Genomic DNA, 21,404 nt, shown 5'->3' with positions numbered 1-21,404 from the left:
TCTCCTGATGAAACTGAAATGCATGTTTCTAAATGATGTAGCAGTGAATTGGTTTAGGTCTGATCTGACCAACAGAACACAAGTATGTAATATTGGTGATGTTCTGTCAGAGGACAAAGAAATATCCTCTGGAGTACCACAGGGATCCATTCTAGGGCTACTATTATGTCTTATATGCGTTAATGATGTGCCAAATACAGTAAAGTCCTGCTTTATGCTGAGGATTCAGCTATACTGGTATCTGGGAAGGATACAGTTTACTTAGAGGAGACCCTGAGTAAGGAATTGCATTTTGTTAGAGATTGGATGACTGATAACCGAAATCGCTGCTAAAATGATTTGTAAAATGGCGAACAAATTGAAATGTTTACATCGTTAACACTTGATATTTTAACATCAAAATTAAGAAACTGCTTGTCTCAACTCAGTGTCCTTTTGATTATGCCTGAACTGCTTGGTACAGCGTTACTCTCTGAAAAAGATGCAGGTCATGCAGGTCATGCAAATTAATGTTACCAGGTATGTGCTGAATATCTCTCTAGGACCCACATAGGGTCCGGGAGGTGGGCTTGTTGCCTTTGGAGTCCAGAGCGGATCAACTTAAATGTAATCATATATTTCGCATCTTAAATGATTGTGCCCCAGGTTATATGAAAAACCACATTGATATGGTTTTTATAACCAAGTCAGTTACAATACCACAGCTCATGTTATGTGTGGTCCTTCTGTAGCTCAGTTGGTAGAGCATGGCGCTTGTAACGCCAGGGTAGTGGGTTCGATTCCCGGGACCACCCATACGTAGAATGTATGCACACATGACTGTAAGTCGCTTTGGATAAAAGCGTCTGCTAAATGGCATATATTATTATATTATTATGTCTTGTAAAACCTCAAGGGTAAACAGTACTGCAAGGAGCATGTTTTTTCCAAACAGGCATTTGTCTATGGAATAGCCTTCCCTTAGAGATCAAGCAAAGAACAAGTAGAAATAGCTTGAAAAAAAGGTTTTAATTTGGACAGGGTTGTCTCAGTAAGAGAAACCACTCCACTGACCCTTGTGCTCCCTACTGATGGTCATTTGTATTTTATTTGAATGATCGGTATGATGTGTAATTAATAGATTGTTTTAATGTGAAATTAATATGGTTGATTTTTAAGGTCAGGGAGAAGAGCAGTGAATAGTGCCACTTTTTAGGAAGTCAATATAAATGAATGCATTTATGGTTGTTTTTGTTTGGAGAACCACTTTAGAAACAAGCTTCTTAATTAATACTTTCAAGTGATCTCCCGTGGGTTACTAATCCCTTTGTCCTGACAGTCTAGGGGGGATTTGCAACAGGGCATGAGCTGTCAATCAGGCCGTATCTGTGTTGTGACAGTGAATGGTGTTGTAACAGTGAATGGTGTTGTGACAATGAATGGTGTTGTAACAGTGAATGGTGTTGTAACAGTGAATGGTGTTGTAACAGTGAATGGTGTTGTAACAGTGAATGGTGTTGTAACAGTGAATGGTGTTGTGACAGTGAATGGTGTTGTAACAGTGAATGGTGTTGTAACAGTGAATGGTGTTGTAACAGTGAATGGTGTTGTGACAGTGAATGGTGTTGTAACAGTGAATGGTGTTGTAACAGTGAATGGTGTTGTAACAGTGAATGGTGTTGTGACAGTGAATGGTGTTGTAACAGTGAATGGTGTTGTGAAAGCCCAGAGACTCAGGCCCAGACCGAGGCAAGCCTTTACATGTAGGCCTGTGGTGAAAGCCCAGAGACTCAGGCCCAGACCGAGGCAAGCCTTTACATGTCGGCCTGTGGTGAAAGCCCAGAGACTCAGGCCCAGACCGAGGCAAGCCTTTACATGTAGGCCTGTGGTGAAAGCCCAGAGACTCAGGCCCAGACCGAGGCAAGCCTTTACATGTAGGCCTGTGGTGAAAGCCCAGAGACTCAGGCCCAGACCGAGGCAAGCCTTTACATGTCGGCCTGTGGTGAAAGCCCAGAGACTCAGGCCCAGACCGAGGCAAGCCTTTACATGTAGGCCTGTGGTGAAAGCCCAGAGACTCAGGCCCAGACCGAGGCAAGCCTTTACATGTAGGCCTGTGGTGAAAGCCCAGAGACTCAGGCCCAGACCGAGGCAAGCCTTTACATGTCGGCCTGTGGTGAAAGCCCAGAGACTCAGGCCCAGACCGAGGCAAGCCTTTACATGTAGGCCTGTGGTGAAAGCCCAGAGACTCAGGCCCAGACCGAGGCAAGCCTTTACATGTAGGCCTCTGGTGAAAGCCCAGAGACTCAGGCCCAGACCGAGGCAAGCCTTTACATGTAGGTCTGTGGTGAAAGCCCAGACACTCGAGGCAAGCCTTTAAAATTTCAATACACAATCAGAACAAGTGAATAGATTATAAAATAAGATAAAAAAATCACTTTGCTGTAGAATCAGAATAGAACAGAACAACAGAATGTAACAGAACAGAACTGTGCATGCCTTCAGAGTCCCATTGTAGAATCATGTCCTGTTGATCTGCTCTTCAATAATTGTAAGTATATTTTCAAGCAGGCCCACACTCTGGATTAATGCGCCCTCTGATATCCCATCTGGGGCATTTCTCCCTCTCCCCTCCTGCGGTGGTTCGAGGGGGCTGTCTCTCTTTGATTGAATCCAGCTGTTGTCAGAAGTGCGCGAGGACCTGTCTCGGTCATTTGCATTGCTAAACTATCTGTACAGTTTAGAGAGACGGGGGAAATAGACCAGACCGGTTTAAAAAAAAAGACATTCCCCGTAAAGTGAGGCATATATCAAGGCTTCGGTCGACTAGCTGGCTGTTTATCAAATCCTGGTTGAGGTTTTTTCACGTAGTCTGGGCGGTGTGACTGGCGAGAGTAGCCCACCACATGCGCATTGGATTTTCGACTCCACAACAGTAGCAAAGTGTTTAAAACATTTCTTGCTCCAAAGTATCCACGGGTCGTCGGGAGTTAATCGGCAGGATCCATATAGACCATGTTTTGGGACATACGTGGCTTGAATGTCTGGACTTACGCAAGGTTAGTGTAATGACTGATGTTGGGTTGTGAAATAGTTGTGACAAAAGTTGTTTCACGTTTTGTTGTAAAACAGAGTCATAGATTTGACTTTTATGTCACCAATATAATCTTACTCTGGTATATGCAGTGGTTGATATATCCTGGTCCTTTTAAAACAGCCTTTAGCCTATATATATGCTAAAGGCTGTTTATATATATATATATATTGTCCCATTTGAATAATACAGGAGCCCAATATTGAGATTATGCCTTGTGGAATTAAGTATATTTCTGACAAAAAAACCTCTATCTTTTCAGAATGTTGACAGTTGTGGTGTTGGCATTATGTAGCATTCACTCCGTATGTGGCCAGGTAACTCATGCATTTATTTACCATGGTATTTCTTGAGATGCCTGTCTGTCTGTCTGTCTGTCTGTCTGTCTGTCTGTCTGTCTGTCTGTCTGTCTGTCTGTCTGTCTGTCTGTCTGTCTGTCTGTCTGTCTGTCTGTCTGCCTGTTTGTCTGCCTGTCTGCCTGTCTGCTTGTTTGTCTGCCTGTCTGCCTGTCTGCTTGTTTGTCTGCCTGTCTGTCTGTCTGTCTTGTTTGTCTGCCTGCCTCTGCTTGTCTGTCTGTCTGCCCTCCTGTCTGTCTGTCTGTCTGTCTGTCTGTCTGTCTGTCTGTCTGTCTGCCTGTCTGCCTGCCTGCTTGTTTGTCTGCCTGCCTGCCTGCCTGCCTGCCTGCCTGCCTGCCTGCCTGCCTGCCTGCCTGCCTTCCTGCCTGCCTGCCTGCCTGCCTGCCTGCCTGTCTGTCTGCCTGTCTGCCCTCCTGTCTGCCTTCCTGTCTATCTGCCCTCCTGTCTGCCTTCCTGCCTGTCTGCCCTTCTGTCTGCCTGCCTGCCTGCCTGCCTGCCTGCCTGCCTGCCTGCCTGCCTGCCTGCCTGCCTGCCTGCCTGCTTGTTTGTCTGTCTGCCCTCCTGTCTGCCTTCGTGCCTGTCTGCCCTCCTGTTTGCCTTCGTGCCTGTCTGTCTGTCTGCCTGTCCGCCTGTCTGCCCTCCTGTCTGCCTTCCTGTCTATCTGCCCTCCTGTCTGCCTTCCTGCCTGTCTGTCTGTCTGCCCTTCTGTCTGCCTGTCTGCCTGCCTGTCTGTCTGCCTGTCTGTCTGCCTGTCTGTCTGCCCTCCTGTTTGCCTGTCTGTCTGTCTGTCTGTCTGCCCTCCTGTCTGCCTGCCTGCCTGCCTGCCTGTCTGTCTGTCTGTCTGCCTGTCTGCCTGTCCATCTGTCCGTCTGCCCTCCTGTCCATCTGTCTTCAGACATTTCATTCATTCCTGCATCTACAAAGAGTAGAGTGAGTAGTGATGGACAGTAGGAGGCTACAGCTTCAGTGGAAAATTATAAACTATGAACAAAATAATGTACGAATGAATGAGTTACTGCAATGTTCCAAGTGCTTCATTAAAATAATATATATATGAAAAGCAGGTCAACAAAATGTTCTCCTGTAATGATGAATTAGTTGTGTTTGCTTTCACTCACTGGTTGTCTGAATAAGGCTCTTGGCCATCTGCTCTTTCCTATTCTGTCCTGTAGACCTGCACAGAGGGGTTCGCCTATGATCGCAGGGCAAGAGTATGTGTTGGTGAGTTTAATCACTCCCCCCCCTTCCCCCCACACACCTACAGTTTCCATTCTGTCTGTCAATGGGCTGTGTTTTGATCAGTTTCCATTCTGTCTGTCAATGGGCTGTGTTTTGATCAGTTTCCATTCTGTCTGTCAATAGGCTGTGTTTTGATCAGTTTCCATTCTGTCTGTCAATAGGCTGTGTTTTGATCAGTTTCCATTCTGTCTGTCAATAGGCTGTGTTTTGATCAGTTTCCATTCTGTCTGTCAATAGGCTGTGTTTTGATCAGTTTCCATTCTGCCTGTCAATAGGCTGTGTTTTGATCAGTTTCCATTCTGTCTGTCAATGGGCTGTGTTTTGATCAGTTTCCATTCTGTCTGTCAATGGGCTGTGTTTTGATCAGTTTCCATCTTGCATCTTTACACATTGTGTTTTTGGAGACAGATTGTTTACAAGATAATTTTCCACTCTGGAACAATAAAGTTCTCCTATTCGTATCCTTAACTGGTGTCCCTTCCTTGCTAGACATTGATGAGTGTCGTACGGTACCAGACGCCTGCAGAGGGGACATGCAGTGCGTGAACCAGAACGGAGGCTATCTCTGCATCCCCCGGGGGCTGTACAGCCAGCCTACCTACCCCCGAGGTGGTGAAGGAGGAGGAGGAGCAGGCAGGTCCCAGGCCACCTACCCAGACACCTCCCTGGGCTTCCCAGAACCAGAACCCTACCCTCTCCAACCCCCTCCAGCCCCCCCCGTGGCCCCCAGCTACCCAGTCGTAAGCCGCTCCACTTCCTGCCTTCTGGGATACACCCTGGCAGAAGATGGGACCTGTCATGGTGAGTCTTGGTGATTATGTCCAATTACTATTTCATGAAAAGACCTAATGGATTTTACATTTACATTTACATTTAAGTCATTTAGGATTTGTCCCATGTCCCTGGTTGTTTTCAAGTTAGATACGTGTCATGATGAGCACTTCTTTGTCACAAATGTCATAGCCATTTTAGTCGAGTATAATACGTTTTTTCATAAATAGGCGCAGGTGGATTTAGTGGGTTGTATATCTGGTGGGATAGTGGGTTGTATATCTGGTGGGATAGTGGGCTGTATATCTGGTGGGATAGTGGGTTGTATATCTGGTGGGATAGTGGGCTGTATATCTGGTGGGATAGTGGGCTGTATATCTGGTGGGATAGTGGGCTGTATATCTGGTGGGATAGTGGGCTGTATATCTGGTGGGATAGCGGGCTGTATATCTGGTGGGATAGTGGGCTGTATATCTGGTGGGATAGCGGGCTGTATATCTGGTGGGATAGTGGGCTGTATATCTGGTGGGATAGTGGGCTGTATATCTGGTGGGATAGTGGGCTGTATATCTTGGTGGGATAGTGGGTTGTATATCTGGTGGGATAGTGGGCTGTATATCTGGTGGGATAGTGGGCTGTATATCTGGTGGGATAGTGGGCTGTATATCTGGTGGGATAGTGGGCTGTATATCTGGTGGGATAGTGGGCTGTATATCTGGTGGGATAGTGGGCTGTATATCTGGTGGGATAGTGGGCTGTATATCTGGTGGGATAGTGGGCTGTATATCTGGTGGGATAGTGGGCTGTATATCTTGGTGGGATAGTGGGTTGTATATCTGGTGGGATAGTGGGCTGTATATCTGGTGGGATAGTGGGCTGTATATCTGGTGGGATAGTGGGCTGTATATCTGGTGGGATAGTGGGCTGTATATCTGGTGGGATAGTGGGCTGTATATCTGGTGGGATAGTGGGCTGTATATCTGGTGGGACAGTGGGCTGTATATCTGGTGGGATAGTGGGTTGTATATCTGGTGGGATAGTGGGCTGTATATCTGGTGGGATAGTGGGCTGTATATCTGGTGGGATAGTGGGCTGTATATCTGGTGGGATAGTGGGCTGTATATCTGGTGGGATAGTGGGCTGTATATCTGGTGGGATAGTGGGCTGTATATCTGGTGGGATAGTGGGCTGTATATCTGGTGGGATAGTGGGCTGTATATCTGGTGGGATAGTGGGCTGTATATCTGGTGGGATAGTGGGCTGTATATCTGGTGGGATAGTGGGCTGTATATCTGGTGGGATAGTGGGCTGTATATCTGGTGGGATAGTGGGCTGTATATCTGGTGGGATAGTGGGCTGTATATCTGGTGGGATAGTGGGCTGTATATCTGGTTGTCTTGGTGGGATAGTGGGCTGTATATCTGGTGGGATAGTGGGCTGTATATCTGATGGGATAGCGGGCTGTATATCTGGTGGGATAGCGGGCTGTATATCTGGTGGGATAGTGGGCTGTATATCTGGTGGGATAGTGGGCTGTATATCTGGTGGGATAGTGGGCTGTATATCTGGTGGGATAGTGGGCTGTATATCTTGGTGGGATAGTGGGCTGTATATCTTGGTGGGATAGTGGGCTGTATATCTTGGTGGGATAGTGGGCTGTATATCTTGGTGGGATAGTGGGTTGTATATCTGGTGGGATAGTGGGCTGTATATCTGGTGGGATAGTGGGCTGTATATCTTGGTGGGATAGTGGGCTGTATATCTGGTTGTCTTGGTGGGATAGTGGGCTGTATATCTGGTGGGATAGTGGGCTGTATATCTTGGTGGGATAGTGGGCTGTATATCTTGGTGGGATAGTGGGCTGTATATCTTGGTGGGATAGTGGGCTGTATATCTGGTGGGATAGTGGGATAGTGGGCTGTATATCTGGTGGGATAGTGGGCTGTATATCTGGTGGGATAGTGGGCTGTATATCTGGTGGGATAGTGGGCTGTATATCTGGTGGGATAGTGGGCTGTATATCTGGTGGGATAGTGGGCTGTATATCTGGTGGGATAGTGGGCTGTATATCTGGTGGGATAGTGGGCTGTATATCTGGTGGGATAGTGGGCTGTATATCTGGTGGGATAGTGGGCTGTATATCTGGTGGGATAGTGGGCTGTATATCTGGTGGGATAGTGGGCTGTTCCTAGTTCTTCTAATTTTGTTGAGCTCTGTATCATGTATCATATTGATTCTAGATGTTTTTATCCTTGCATATCTTCAGTCTCAATCAATGCAACATCAAGTTGTCTCGAAAACCTTTGTATGATTGGCTCTGTATCTCTCACACGGTACTGGCTTACTCTCTGTTGATTCGCTAAGGAAGTACGTTACACCCTGCTGATTGGCTGGGGCAGCAGGTCTACCTCCATCTTCCCCCTGGGAAGTACAGAACGGTCCCTGACTCTCAGCTGTCTCTGATACATTGGACCAGAGCCATTATCTATACAGTAGTGATGCTCGGGTTGAATAAAGAGAAAACGATACCCTTAAAACATTCAGAAACGTCTCATTCTCGTGCACTTCATATCTATAGGCTACATTGAGGTCTTTCTTTCATTATTTTCAGCTGTCATTAGTGCTAAAAGCTTTAGTGAGCCAAATAGCCTACACACCAATGGTCAAATGCTTTCGCGAACGGGCAGCAAAAAGGTTGTTTCGATCCACATGTCTTCTCACACGGTACTGGCTTACTCTCTGCTGATTGGCTAAGGAAGTAAGTTACACCCTGCTGATTGGCTGGGGCAGCAGGTCTACCTCCATCTTCCCCCTGGGAAGTACAGAACTCTCAGCTGTCTCTGATACAATCTCAGAATTGAATTCAGTAAGAGAAAAACTGCGAAACGGAGAGTTTAATATTTTTTAAATATTTTATTATATTTTGATTTAAGCTTTATTTAACTAGACAAATTCTTACATTACAATGACGGCCTACCACGGCCAAACACAGACGACGCTGGGCCAATTGTGTGCCACCCTATCGGACTCCCAATCACAGCCGGACGGATTTAGCCTGGATTCGAACCAGGGACTGTAGTGTTGCCTCTTGTACTGACAGAAAATAAAGAGATGGGAGGACCAAAAGAGTAATGTTTGGGAAAGATTAGGTGACGTGGTTAAAGAGGATGATAGCGGGTATGTTATGATGTGATGATTGTGAGGCGCTATATCTATTCGACAGTCACAAGACGGAGACTTGAAACGGGCCTATGGCACGTCAATGGAACTTGTTCAGATGTGATAAATGAAAACTGAAATGTGGACACTGACTGTCGGTCTGGAACATCTCATTCAGCCTTAATATCACCTCCTGCAGAGTCAAGCATTTCTTGCATTAAAATTCTACACTAAATGGAGGTACAAGTTTTAACACGGGAACAGGAGTGGAGAAATATGATTTCTTTCAGCATCTTGACAGAATGTGAATGTGCAGTTAGGGACCGTCTGTAAAGGTGCTATCTTTATCAGCATCATAAAAGCTGATAGTATTTCAATCACAGTTAGCACCTTTACAGACGATCCCTATCTTTATCAGCATCATAAAAGCTGATAGTATTTCAATCACAGTTAGGGATCGTCTGTAAAGGTGCTATCTTTATCATCATCATAAAAGCTGATAGTATTTCAATCACAGTTAGGGACCGTCTGTAAAGGTGTTGTCTTTATCAGAATCATAAAAGCTGATAGTATTTCAACCACATAAAATATTGGATACGAACAAACCTGAAACCTGATCAGAAACATGTTGGGTCATTTTCACAGCATGCTATTTCCTTACAACTGGTCAAACTGATGTCATTAGGGAAAATTTGCACTGAAATGTTTTTACATTTTTTTCCCCTGCCCCCAAACGTCTTTGCTCTGCAATTGAAACAGAGATGACAACTATTCTTCTGGTGAGAAACAGTTGATTTAGTCTTCTAGAGCAACATATAATGACACAAGAGAAGCTGCATGTATCTAATTAGAGACAAATAGCCTAACAAAACGTCGGGGAATGATCAGTGAAAACATATTTAAGTAATTCAAAATAAATCTTGCACTTCCTGTCAAAAAGAAAAAGGTTCTGGTGTCTCTCACTGTAGCCTCTTGCGCATTTTCTATATTAGTGGGTTAGTGTCAGGTGCAGGCCTCAGATTCACTTTATCTTATGTAGTCAGGGGGTTGCTGTCACGATCGTCGTATTGAAGAGACCAAAGCGCAGTGTGGTTTGAATAAAATACTTTTAATTAGACAAAAAAAAACATGAAGTACAAACAAAGAAACTACTCGTGCTACCATGCAACATCACATAGACAATAACCCACAAACCACAATACAAAACAGGCTACCTAAATATGGTTCCCAATCAGAGACAACGACAAACACCTGCCACTGATTGAGAATCACATCAGGCCAAAAACACATAGAAACAGACAAACTAGACATGCAACATAGAATGCCCACTCATATCACACCCTGACCAAACAAAACATAGAAACAGACAAACTAGACATGCAACATAGAATGCCCACTCATATCACACCCTGACCAAACAAAACATAGAAACAAACAAACTAGACATGCAACATAGAATGCCCACTCATATCACACCCTGACCAAACAAAACATAGAAACAGACAAACTAGACATGCAACATAGAATGCCCACTCATATCACACCCTGACCAAACAAAACATAGAAACAGACAAACTAGACATGCAACATAGAATGCCCACTCATATCACACCCTGACCAAACAAAACATAGAAACAGACAAACTAGACAAGCAACATAGAATGCCCACTCATATCACACCCTGACCAAACAAAACATAGAAACAGACAAACTAGACATGCAACATAGAATGCCCACTCATATCACACCCTGACCAAACAAAACATAGAAACAGACAAACTAGACATGCAACATAGAATGCCCACTCATATCACACCCTGACCAAACAAAACATAGAAACAGACAAACTAGACATGCAACATAGAATGCCCACTCATATCACACCCTGACCAAACAAAACATAGAAACAAACAGCGCAAATAATGGTCAGAGTGTGACAGTTGCGGTTATTAGAAATTGTTGGCGGTTGAAACACTGACCACTAGTATACTGAACAAAAATATAAACTCAACATGTAAAGTGTTGGTCCCATGTTTCATGAGCTGAAACAAAACAAATGAAATGTTTAAATGCAAAAAAAAATAACATATTTCTCTCAAATTTTGCATTTTGTTTACATCCCTGTTAGTGAGCATTTCTCCTTTTACCAAGATAATCCATCCACCTGACAGGTGTGGCATATCAAGAAGCTGATTAAACAGCATGATCATTACACAGGTGTACCTTGTGCTGGGGACAATAAAAGACCACTCTAAAAAAATGTGCTGTTTTGTCACACAACATAATGCCGAAGATGCCTGAAGTTCTGAGGAAGCGTGAAATTGGCATCTTGGCAGCAGGTAATGTCCAACAGAGCTGTTGCCAGAGAATTTTATGTTCATTTCTCTACCATAAGCCGCTTCCAACGTTGTTCAGAGAATTTGGCAGAACGTTCAACCGGCCTCACAACCCCAGACCACGTGTAACCCCGCCAGCCCATGACAGCTGATGGGTTTGCACAACCGAATAATTTTTGCACAAACTGTCAGAAACCGTCTCAGGGAAGCTCATCTGCGTGCTCGTTGTCCTCACCGGGGTCTTGACCCGACTGCACTTCGGCATCGTAACTGACTTCAATGGGCAACTTTCATGACCACTGGAACGCTGGAGAAGTGTGCTCTTCACGGATGAATCATGGTTTCAACTGTACCTGGCAGATGGCAGACCAGTGGGCGAGTGGTTTACTGATGTCAACGTTGTAAACAGAGTGCCCCATGGTGGCGGTGGGGTTATGGTATGGGCATAAACTACGGACAACGAACACAATTGCATTTTATTGATGGCAATTTGAATGAACAGAGATACCGTGACGAGATCCTGAGGCACATTGTCGTGCCATTCATCCGCCGCCATCACCTCATGTTTCAGCATGATAATGCACGGCCCCATGTTGCAAGGATCTGTACACGTTTCCTGGAAGCTGAAAATGTCCCAGTTCTTCCATGGCCTGCATACTCACCAGACATGTCACCCATTGAGCATGTTTGGGATGCTCTGGATCAACGTGTATGACAGCGTATTCCAGTTCCTGCCAATATCCAGGAACTTCTCACACAGCCGAAGAAGAGGAGTGGGACAACATTCCACAGGCCACAATCAACGGCCTGATGAACTCTTATGTGAAGGAGATGTGTCCCACTGCATGAGGCAAATGGTCACACCAGATACTGACTGGTTTTCTGATCCACACCCCTAATTTTGTTTAAGGTATCTGTGACCAACAGATGGACATCTGTCTTCCCAGTCATGTGGAATCCATAGATTATGGCCCAATTTATTTATTTCAATTGACTGATTTCCTCATATGAACTGTAACTCAGTAAAAAATTTGAAATTGCTGCATGTTGCGTTTAATTTTGTACATAGCTCTGGGTTGGATAACCTCTGGGTTGGATAACCTCTGGGTTGGATAACCTCTGGGTTGGATAACCTCTGGGTTGGATAACCTCTGGGTTGGATAACCTCTGGATTGGAAAACCTCTGGGTTGGATAACCTCTGGGTTGGATAACCTCTGGGTTGGATAACCTCTGGGTTGGAAAACCTCTGGGTTGGAAAACCTCTGGGTTGGATAACCTCTGGGTTGGAAAACCTCTGGGTTGGAAAACCTCTGGGTTGGATAACCTCTGGGTTGGATAACCTCTGGGTTGGAAAACCTCTGGGTTGGAAAACCTCTGGGTTGGATAACCTCTGGGTTGGAAAACCTCTGGATTGGATAACCTCTGGGTTGGATAACCTCTGGGTTTTATTTATGTCATCATATTCCTCAATTACAGATACATCCTGAAAGTACAACAATCCTCATTCTTGAGCGAGATTAAGTTAATAAATAAACATAAACTGTCTTTCCAGTTGTAGTCTTTACATTTCCGAAAGTGTTTGCATGAAGCCTGTACTGAGCCTGTTATGGACAAGCTGTTGAAATGGACAGAGCAGACGGAATGAGCAGAGCAGATGCCCCATTACGGCATATTTCTGCCATTCTGGCTAGATGAAGCGTGACTCTGTAATAAGTGGAAAATGCCTTCCTTACTTTCAGTTTAGACCGACATATGCATCAAGGCTTTTTGTAAGGAAGGAAAAAAGAGATTTCAGAGATTCTACTACAGCTAAAACATTGGGAATAACCCAAATCCTCGTCCTCCTCAGAGAGAGCCGCTATGTATTCCATCTGCAATGCCCATCGCACGCACCCAAACGATGAGGTCATGTGGTAGTTACAAAATCTCTGCCTTGTTGGTTGGCGGAATAGACATTCCTCTGTATAGAGCTGGGTAAGGACTTAGAGGCTTCATAACACTCTCTCTGTGTGTGTGTGTGTGTGTGTGTGTGCGCGCGTGTGTGTATGCGCGTGTGTGTGTGTGTGCATGCATGCGTGCGTGTGTGTGCGTGCGTGAGCGAGAGCTCCTACAGGGCAGACATTTGCCAGACCGTGACTTCCTGTCTCAGCTGTTTAGCGACAGATGTGGCTTTGTCTTAATGGCAGACCTTTTCCTCTTCCACTAATGACATCGGTCATTAACCATCAAAACAACTTGTAACATAAGACCCTGTGTAACTAGCAGAGAGACAAGCAGAGAGACAAGCAGAGAGACAAGCAGAGAGACAAGCAGAGAGACAAGCAGAGAGACAAGCAGAGAGACTAGCAGAGAGACTAGCAGAGAGACTAGCAGAGAGACTAGCAGAGAGACTAGCAGAGAGACAAGCAGAGAGACTAGCAGAGAGACTAGCAGAGAGACTAGCAGAGAGACTAGCAGAGAGACAAGCAGAGAGACAAGCAGAGAGCTTCCACTGCAGGTGGCTCTACTTCCTGTTCCCAAAACTGGGCACAAACAGACACGGAACAAGACACTCGGTCGAGACGAACAGAAAACAAGCCCGCACAAAAAACAGGCGGGCCTAACAGGCTTAAATAGTCCTGAATCAAAACTCAAACGCGAAACAGGTGCAACCATTAAGACACAACGAACAGAAAAGGAAAAGGGGATCGGTGGAAGCTAGTAGACCGGCGAGAGCCGCCCGAACAGGAAGAGGAGCCACCTTCAGTGGCAGCTAGTAGACCGGCGACGACGACCGCCGAGCGCCGCCCGAACAGGAAGAGGAACAACCTTCAGTGGCAGCTAGTAGACCGGCGAGCGCCGCCCGAAAAGGAAGAGGAGCCACCTTCAGTGGCAGCTAGTAGACCGGCGACGACGACCGGCGAGCGCCGCCCGAACAGGAAGAGGAGCCACCTTCAGTGGCAGCTAGTAGACCGGCGAGCGCAGCCCGAACAGGAAGTAGAGCCACCTGCAGTGGAAGCTAATAGACCGCCGAGCGCCGCCCGAACAGGAAGTAGAGCCACCTGCAGTGGAAGCTAATAGACCGCCGAGTCTATTAGAGAGGTTATATGGTTGAAGGGAGGTTACTATAGCTAGGTTGTATGGTTGAAGACCAGAGCCCTATTCCCTATATAGTACACTACTTTAGACCAGAGCCCTATTCCCTATATAGTACACTACTTTAGACCAGAGCCCTATTCCCTATATAGTGCACTACTTTAGACCAGAGCCCTATTCCCTATATAGTGGTACTACTATAGACCAGAGCCCTATTCCCTATATAGTACACTACTTTAGACCAGAGCCCTATTCCCTATATAGTACACTACTTTAGACCAGAGCCCTATTCCCTATATAGTACACTACTTTAGACCAGAGCCCTATTCCCTATATAGTGCACTACTTTAGACCAGAGCCCTATTCCCTATATAGTGGTACTACTATAGACCAGAGCCCTATTCCCTATATAGTACACTACTTTAGACCAGAGCCCCATTCCCTATATAGTGCACTACTTTAGACCAGAGCCCTATTCCCTATATAGTGCACTACTTTAGACCAGACCTCTACATGTGCTATACAGGGAAGAGGGTGCCATCTGTGATGCTGACCAACCCTAACCCCTAACCCCTAACCCCTAACCCTAACCCCTAACCCTAACCCCAACCCCTAACCCTTACCCTAACCCTAACCCTTACCCCTAACCCTAACCCTAACCCTAACCGGGTCGGACTGCAGACTTTATCATTTATCACAGCTGCCTGTTGAAACAAGAACACTTTGCTTAGCTGACTTCTCACCCACCCTGCTCTCCCTGCCTCCCACCCTGCTCTCCCTCCCTCCCTCCCTCCCTCCCTCCCTCCCTCCCTCCCTCCCTCCCTCCCTCCCTCCCTCCCTCCCTCCCTCCCTCCCTCCCTCCCTCCCTCCCTGCTCTCCCTCCCTCCCTCCCTCCCTGCTCTCCCTGCCTCCCTCCCTCCCTGCTCTCCCTGCTCTCCCTCCCTCCCTCCCTGCTCTCCCTCCCTGCTCTCCCTCCCTCCCTCCCTCCCTCCCTCCCTCCCTCCCCCTCCCTCCCTCCCTCCCTCCCTCCCCCTCCCTCCCTCCCTCCCTCCCTGCCTCCCTCCCTCCCTGCTCTCCCTGCCTCCCTCCCTCCCTGCTCTCCCTCCCTCCCTCCCTCCCTGCTCTCCCTCCCTCCCTCCCTCCCTGCTCTCCCTCCCTCCCTCCCTGCTCTCCCTCCCACCTTCCCTGCTCTCCCTCCCTTCCTCCTTCCCTGCTCTCCCTCCCTCCCTCCCTCCCTCTATAAAATGACTTCATTGTCTGAGAACCATGAACAGTTTGGAATTTTGATTTGTAATATATCCACATAAGGAAATGTAATGTTATGTGGTGATTATGGGGTACTGTGTGAACCTGTTTAAGTTACATGAATTTCACCCAGAACATTAGTCTTTAATCTAGTGTAATACACAGAACTACAGTTCTTTACGTGCAATCAGTGGGAACTATAGCATACTACATGAAGCACAATACATTCAGTTGATGTGATACTGACCTATAGCAACTGCATATTTTGTGGAACTTAGAACGTTAAGGTTTCCTCCATAAAACATTCTAATATTGGGTAGAATCGACAAACAAGGTTACTTCACAATCATGAGTGACTTTTCTACCACCTAACAAGGTTAAGAGACAGTTCTAAATGTACTGGGGTGTGAGGACGGTTCTAAATGTACTGGGATGGGGGACAGTTCTAAATGTACTGGGGTGGGGGACGGTTCTAAATGTACTGGGGTGGGGGACGGTTCTAAATGTACTGGGGTAGGGGACGGTTCTAAATGTACTGGGGTGGGGGACAGTTCTAAATGTACTGGGGTGTGAGGACGGTTCTAAATGTACTGGGTGGGGGACAGTTCTAAATGTACTGGGGTGTTCTAAATGTACTGGGGTGGGGGACGGTTCTAAATGTACTGGGGTGGGGGACAGTTCTAAATGTACTGGGGTGGGGGAAGTTCTAAATGTACTGGGGTGGGGGACAGTTCTAAATGTACTGGGGTGGGGGACGTTCTAAATGTTCTAAATGTACTGGGGTGGGGGACGGTTATAAATGTACTGGGGTGGGGGACGGTTATAAATGTACTGGGGTGGGGGACGGTTATAAATGTACTGGGGTGGGGGGGTTATAAATGTACTGGGGTGGGGGACGGTTATAAATGTACTGGGGTGGGGGACAGTTCTAAATGTACTGGGGTGGGAGGACAGTTCTAAATGTACTGGGGGACGGTTCTAAATGTACTGGGGGACGGTTCTAAATGTACTGGGGTGGGGGACAGTTCTAAATGTACTGGGGGACAGTTCTAAATGTACTGGGGTGGGGGGACAGTTCTAAATGTACAAGACATGCCACCAGAGGTCTATTCACAGTCCCCAAGTCCAGAACAGACTATGGGAGGACCACAGTACTACATAGAGCCATGACTACATGGAACTCTATTCCACATCAGGTAACTGATGCAGTAAAATTATATTTTAAAAACACAGGGATGTGAAGCAACACAAACATTGGCACACACACACACACACACACACACACACACACACACACACACACACACACACACACACACACACACACACACACACACACACACACACACACACACACACACACACACACACACACACACACACACACACACACACACACACACACACATATGCACTATACATATACATGTATTTAGTACTTTAGTACTGTAGATATGTGTTAGTGGTGGAGTAGGGGCCTGAGGGCACCCAAATGTGTTGTGAAATCTGTGAATGTATTGTAATGTTTTAAAATTGTATAAACTGTCTTGGAGATCCATAATAAAACCCAGGGAAAGTAGCTGCTGCCTTGGCAGGAACTAATGGGGATACATAATAAACCCCAGGAAGAGTAGCTGCTGCCTTGGCAGGAACTAATGGGGATACATAATAAACCCCAGGAAGAGTAGCTGCTGCCTTGACAGGAACTAATGGGGATCCATAATAAACCCCAGGAAGAGTAGCTGCTGCCTTGACAGGAACTAATGGGGATCCATAATAAACCCCAGGAAGAGTAGCTGCTGCCTTGACAGGAACTAATGGGGATCCATAATAAACCCCAGGAAGAGTAGCTGCTGCCTTGACAGGAACTAATGGGGATCCATAATAAACCCCAGGAAGAGTAGCTGCTGCCTTGACAGGAACTAATGGGGATCCATAATAAACCCCAGGAAGAGTAGCTGCTGCCTTGACAGGAACTAATGGGGATCCATAATAAACCCCAGGAAGAGTAGCTGCTGCCTTGGCAGGAACTAATGGGGATCCATAATAAACCCCAGGGAGAGTAGCTGCTGCCTTGGCAGGAACTAATGGGGATCCATAATAAACCCCAGGAAGAGTAGCCGCTGCCTTGGCAGGAACTAATGGGGATACATAATAAACCCCAGGAAGAGTAGCTGCTGCTTTGACAGGAACTAATGGGGATCCATAATAAACCCCAGGAAGAGTAGCTGCTGCCTTGACAGGAACTAATGGGGATCCATAATAAACCCCAGGAAGAGTAGCTGCTGCCTTGACAGGAACTAATGGGGATCCATAATAAACCCCAGGAAGAGTAGCTGCTGCCTTGACAGGAACTAATGGGGATCCATAATAAACCCCAGGAAGAGTAGCTGCTGCTTTGGCAGGAACTAATGGGGATCCATAATCAATACAAACACAAATGGACATTAGACCGATGGAAATCTGTCCTTTGGTCTGATGAGTCCAAATTTTAGATTTTTGGTTCCAACCGCTGTGACTTTGTGAGACGCAGGTAAATGGATGATCTGACGCATGTGTGGTTCCCACCGTGAAGCACGGAGGAGGAGGTTTGATGTCGTGGGGGTGTTTTGCTGGTGGTACTATCAGCGATTTATTTAGAATTCAAGGCACACTTAACCAGCATGGCTACCACAGCATTCTGCAAGGCTACGACATCCCATCTGGTTTGTGCTTTAAAAACAAAAACAAAAAAAAAATGATTTTACCTTTATTTAACCAGGTAGGCCAGTTGAGAATACCTTTATTTAACCAGGTAGGCCAGTTGAGAACACCTTTATTTAACCAGGTAGGCCAGTTGAGAACACCTTTATTTAACCAGGTAGGCCAGTTGAGAACACCTTTATTTAAACCAGGTAAGCCAGTTGAGAACAAGTTCTCATTTACAACTGCGACCTGGCCAAGATAAAGCATAGCGACACAAACAACAACAGAGTTACACATGGAATAAACAAACGTACGTTCAATAATACAGTAGAACAATCTATATACGGTGTGTGCAAATGAGGTAGGATAAGGGAGGTAAGGCAACAAATAGGCCCTAGTGGCTAAATAATTACAATATAGCAAATAAACACTGGGGTAATAGATGTGCAGAAGATGAGTGTGCAAGTAGAAATACTGCGGTGCAAAGTAACAAAATAAATAAATAACAGTATGGGGATGAGGGAGTTGAATGGGCTATTTACAGATGGGCTGTCACGGCCGTCAAAAGAAGTGGACCAAGGTGCAGCGTGGTGAGCGTACATTTTCCTTTCCCCACATTTTACTTTTATTATAAAATTACGCCACTTAGCTTTACAAGGGCCTTACAAGTGCCACAACCAAAGTTAACTACCCACAATCACAGGTGGGAAAATTGCCGCCTAAGTATGGTTCCCAATCAGAGACAACGATAGACAGCTGTCCCTGATTGAGAACCAAACAAAGAAATACAAAAACATAGAAAATAGAACATAGAATGCCCACCCCACATCACACCCTGACCTAACCAAATAGAGAAATAAAACGGCTCTCTAAGGTCAGGGCGTGACATGGGCTGTGTACAGGTGCTATGTACAGGTGCTATGTACAGGTGCAGTGATCTGTGAGCTGCTCTGACAGCTGGTGCTTAAAGCTAGTTGATTTGGTTAGTTGGTTGGTTTGCTCTTAGTGGGACTATCACTTGTTTTTCAACGGGACAATGACCCAACACACCCCCAGGTTGTGTAAGGGCTATTTGACCAAGAAAGAGAGTGCATCAGATGACCTGGCCTCCACAATCCCCCGACCTCAACCCAATTGAGATGGTTTGTGATGAGTCGGACCGCAGAGTGAAGGAAAAGCAGCCAACATGTGCTCAGCATATGCGGGGGGAAATGCTTCAAGACTGTCAGAAAAGCATTCCAGGCGAAGCAGGCCAAGAGTGTGCAAAGCTGTCATCAAGGCAAAGGGTGGCTACTTTGAAGAATTTGTCTAACACTTTTTTGGTTACTACAGGATTCCATGAGTTATTTCATAGTTTTGATGTCGTCACTATTATTGCACAATGAAGAAAATAATAGCATACAGAAAATCCCTGGAATGAGTAGGTCTGTCCAAACCTTTGACTGGTACTGTGTGTGTGTGTATATACAAAAATACAGTAATGGGAAGCACAAATAAAACATCACAAATCCCCCAGAAAACAGTTACATTCCTCCAGAAATACGTCCCCAAATCAATACTCTAAACCTCCTGAACAGCACCAAGACATCTAGATGATCAATACTCTAAACCTCCAGAACGGCACCAAGACATCTAGATGATCAATACTCTAAACCTCCCGAACAGCACCAAGACATCTAGATGATCAATACTCTAAACCTCCAGAACGGCACCAAGGCATCTAGATGATCAATACTCTAAACCTCCCGAACAGCACCAAGACATCTAGATGATCAATACTCTAAACCTCCAGAACGGCACCAAGACATCTAGATGATCAATACTCTAAACCTCCCGAATGGCACCAAGACATCTAGATGAAGCGTATTTTTGAATTTTGTTCCAGCAATACAGTGCTTTAAACTAAAAGCAGATTTACAGACAGGCAGAGAGAGTGATGAGAGAGGGATGAGACAGGGAGAGAGGGGGATGAGACAGGGAGAGAGGGGGATGAGACAGGGAGAGAGAGGGATAAGACAGGCAGAGAGAGGGATGAGACAGACAGAGAGTGTGATGAGACAGGCAGAGAGTGTGATGAGACAGGCAGAGAGAGGGATGAGACAGGCAGGGAGAGGGATGAGACAGGCAGAGAGAGGGATGAGACAGGCAGAGAGAGGGATGAGACAGGCAGAGAGAGTGATGAGACAGGCTGAGAGAGTGATGAGACAGGCTGAGAGAGTGATGAGACAGACAGAGAGAGGGATGAGACAGGCAGAGAGGGATGAGACAGGCAGGGAGAGGGATGAGACAGGCAGAGAGAGTGATGAGAGAGGGATGAGACAGGCAGAGAGAGTGATGAGAGAGGGAGGGAGAGGGAGGGAGAGGGATGAGAGGGAGCTCGTCCGTGTTGGTCGGCGAACCCTAAAGCTTTTGGCCCGTTAGCTCTGCGTGGCATTGACTGTTCCACAAAACCATACTAAAGTGGTCCACTCCAAATCCACGGTTTTAAACAAAGGGTCACTACAATTGTTGTTATTTGCGGTGGTAATCATTGTTTGTTTTTTTGTTTATTTTATCAGAGAGGAGGGTGTGCACATTTTTTTTTATAGTACAAGGGGGAAGATATATTTTCCGTTGGGGGAGGAGGGATGCATTTAACCCACTCGAAACCAACCTCCCTCTGTTACAGACATGGACGAGTGTGAGACAGACTCCCACCAGTGTAACCCCACCCAGGTGTGTATAAACACAGCTGGAGGATACACCTGCTCCTGTACCGAGGGCTACTGGCTGGTCGGGGGACAGTGTCAGGGTAAGAACCTGTGTGTGTGTGTGTGTGTGTGTGTGTGTGTGTGTGTGTGTGTGTGTGTGTGTGTGTGTGTGTGTGTGTGTGTGTGTGTGTGTGTGTGTGTGTGTGTGTGTGTGTGTGTGTGTGTGTGTGTGTGTGTGTGTGTGTGTGTGTGTGTGTGTGTGTGGGAAAGTTGTGCAACGAATGGTAAGTTCTGAGGTTTATTATATATATTATTACAGACAATGAAATCATATTTTTTCAGGAGAAGGACAGATACTATGCTATGTCGCCATTACGGAAATGTCAATCATTACTATATGTGGAAATACAGTAAATGTTTAAAGTTTTGTTTTTTTGCTGTGTCAAAATGTGCTTTTCCTGATTGTTCCAGGTCCCTTTGTGTGTCTAGATATGGATTGTTAAACTTCCATCTCTCTGTGTCTAGACATTGATGAGTGTCGCTACGGGTACTGCCAACAGCTGTGTGCCAACGTGCCAGGCTCCTATTCGTGCTCCTGCAACCCTGGCTTCCTCCTCAACCCTGACAGCAGAACCTGTCAAGGTGGACACACACACCGTGCAGACACACACACAAACCGTGCAGACACACACACACACACCGTGCAGACACACACACAAACCATGCCGACACACACACACACCGTGCCGACACACACACAAACCGTGCAGACACACA

General features: G+C 46.2%; 1 protein-coding gene across 1 annotated transcript in view; it reads left to right on the top strand.

Annotated features, from left to right (window-relative positions):
* Positions 1 to 2,632: 2,632 nt before the first annotated feature.
* The window catches only part of fbln5 (fibulin 5), a 43,439-nt gene continuing 24,667 nt past the window's right edge, over positions 2,633 to 21,404 (top strand). The window contains exons 1-6 of the mRNA XM_046309056.1: positions 2,633 to 3,035; positions 3,333 to 3,387; positions 4,599 to 4,647; positions 5,155 to 5,466; positions 20,606 to 20,728; positions 21,153 to 21,269. Of these exons, the coding sequence (XP_046165012.1) occupies positions 2,992 to 3,035; positions 3,333 to 3,387; positions 4,599 to 4,647; positions 5,155 to 5,466; positions 20,606 to 20,728; positions 21,153 to 21,269 (700 nt within the window). The 5' untranslated portion in view covers positions 2,633 to 2,991. The remainder of the gene's footprint in view (positions 3,036 to 3,332; positions 3,388 to 4,598; positions 4,648 to 5,154; positions 5,467 to 20,605; positions 20,729 to 21,152; positions 21,270 to 21,404) is intronic.

The sequence above is a fragment of the Oncorhynchus gorbuscha genome, linkage group LG17, assembly GCF_021184085.1.
Source record: "Oncorhynchus gorbuscha isolate QuinsamMale2020 ecotype Even-year linkage group LG17, OgorEven_v1.0, whole genome shotgun sequence".
Lineage (NCBI taxonomy): Eukaryota > Metazoa > Chordata > Actinopteri > Salmoniformes > Salmonidae > Oncorhynchus > Oncorhynchus gorbuscha.
This window is presented reverse-complemented; position numbering and strand designations above follow the sequence as displayed.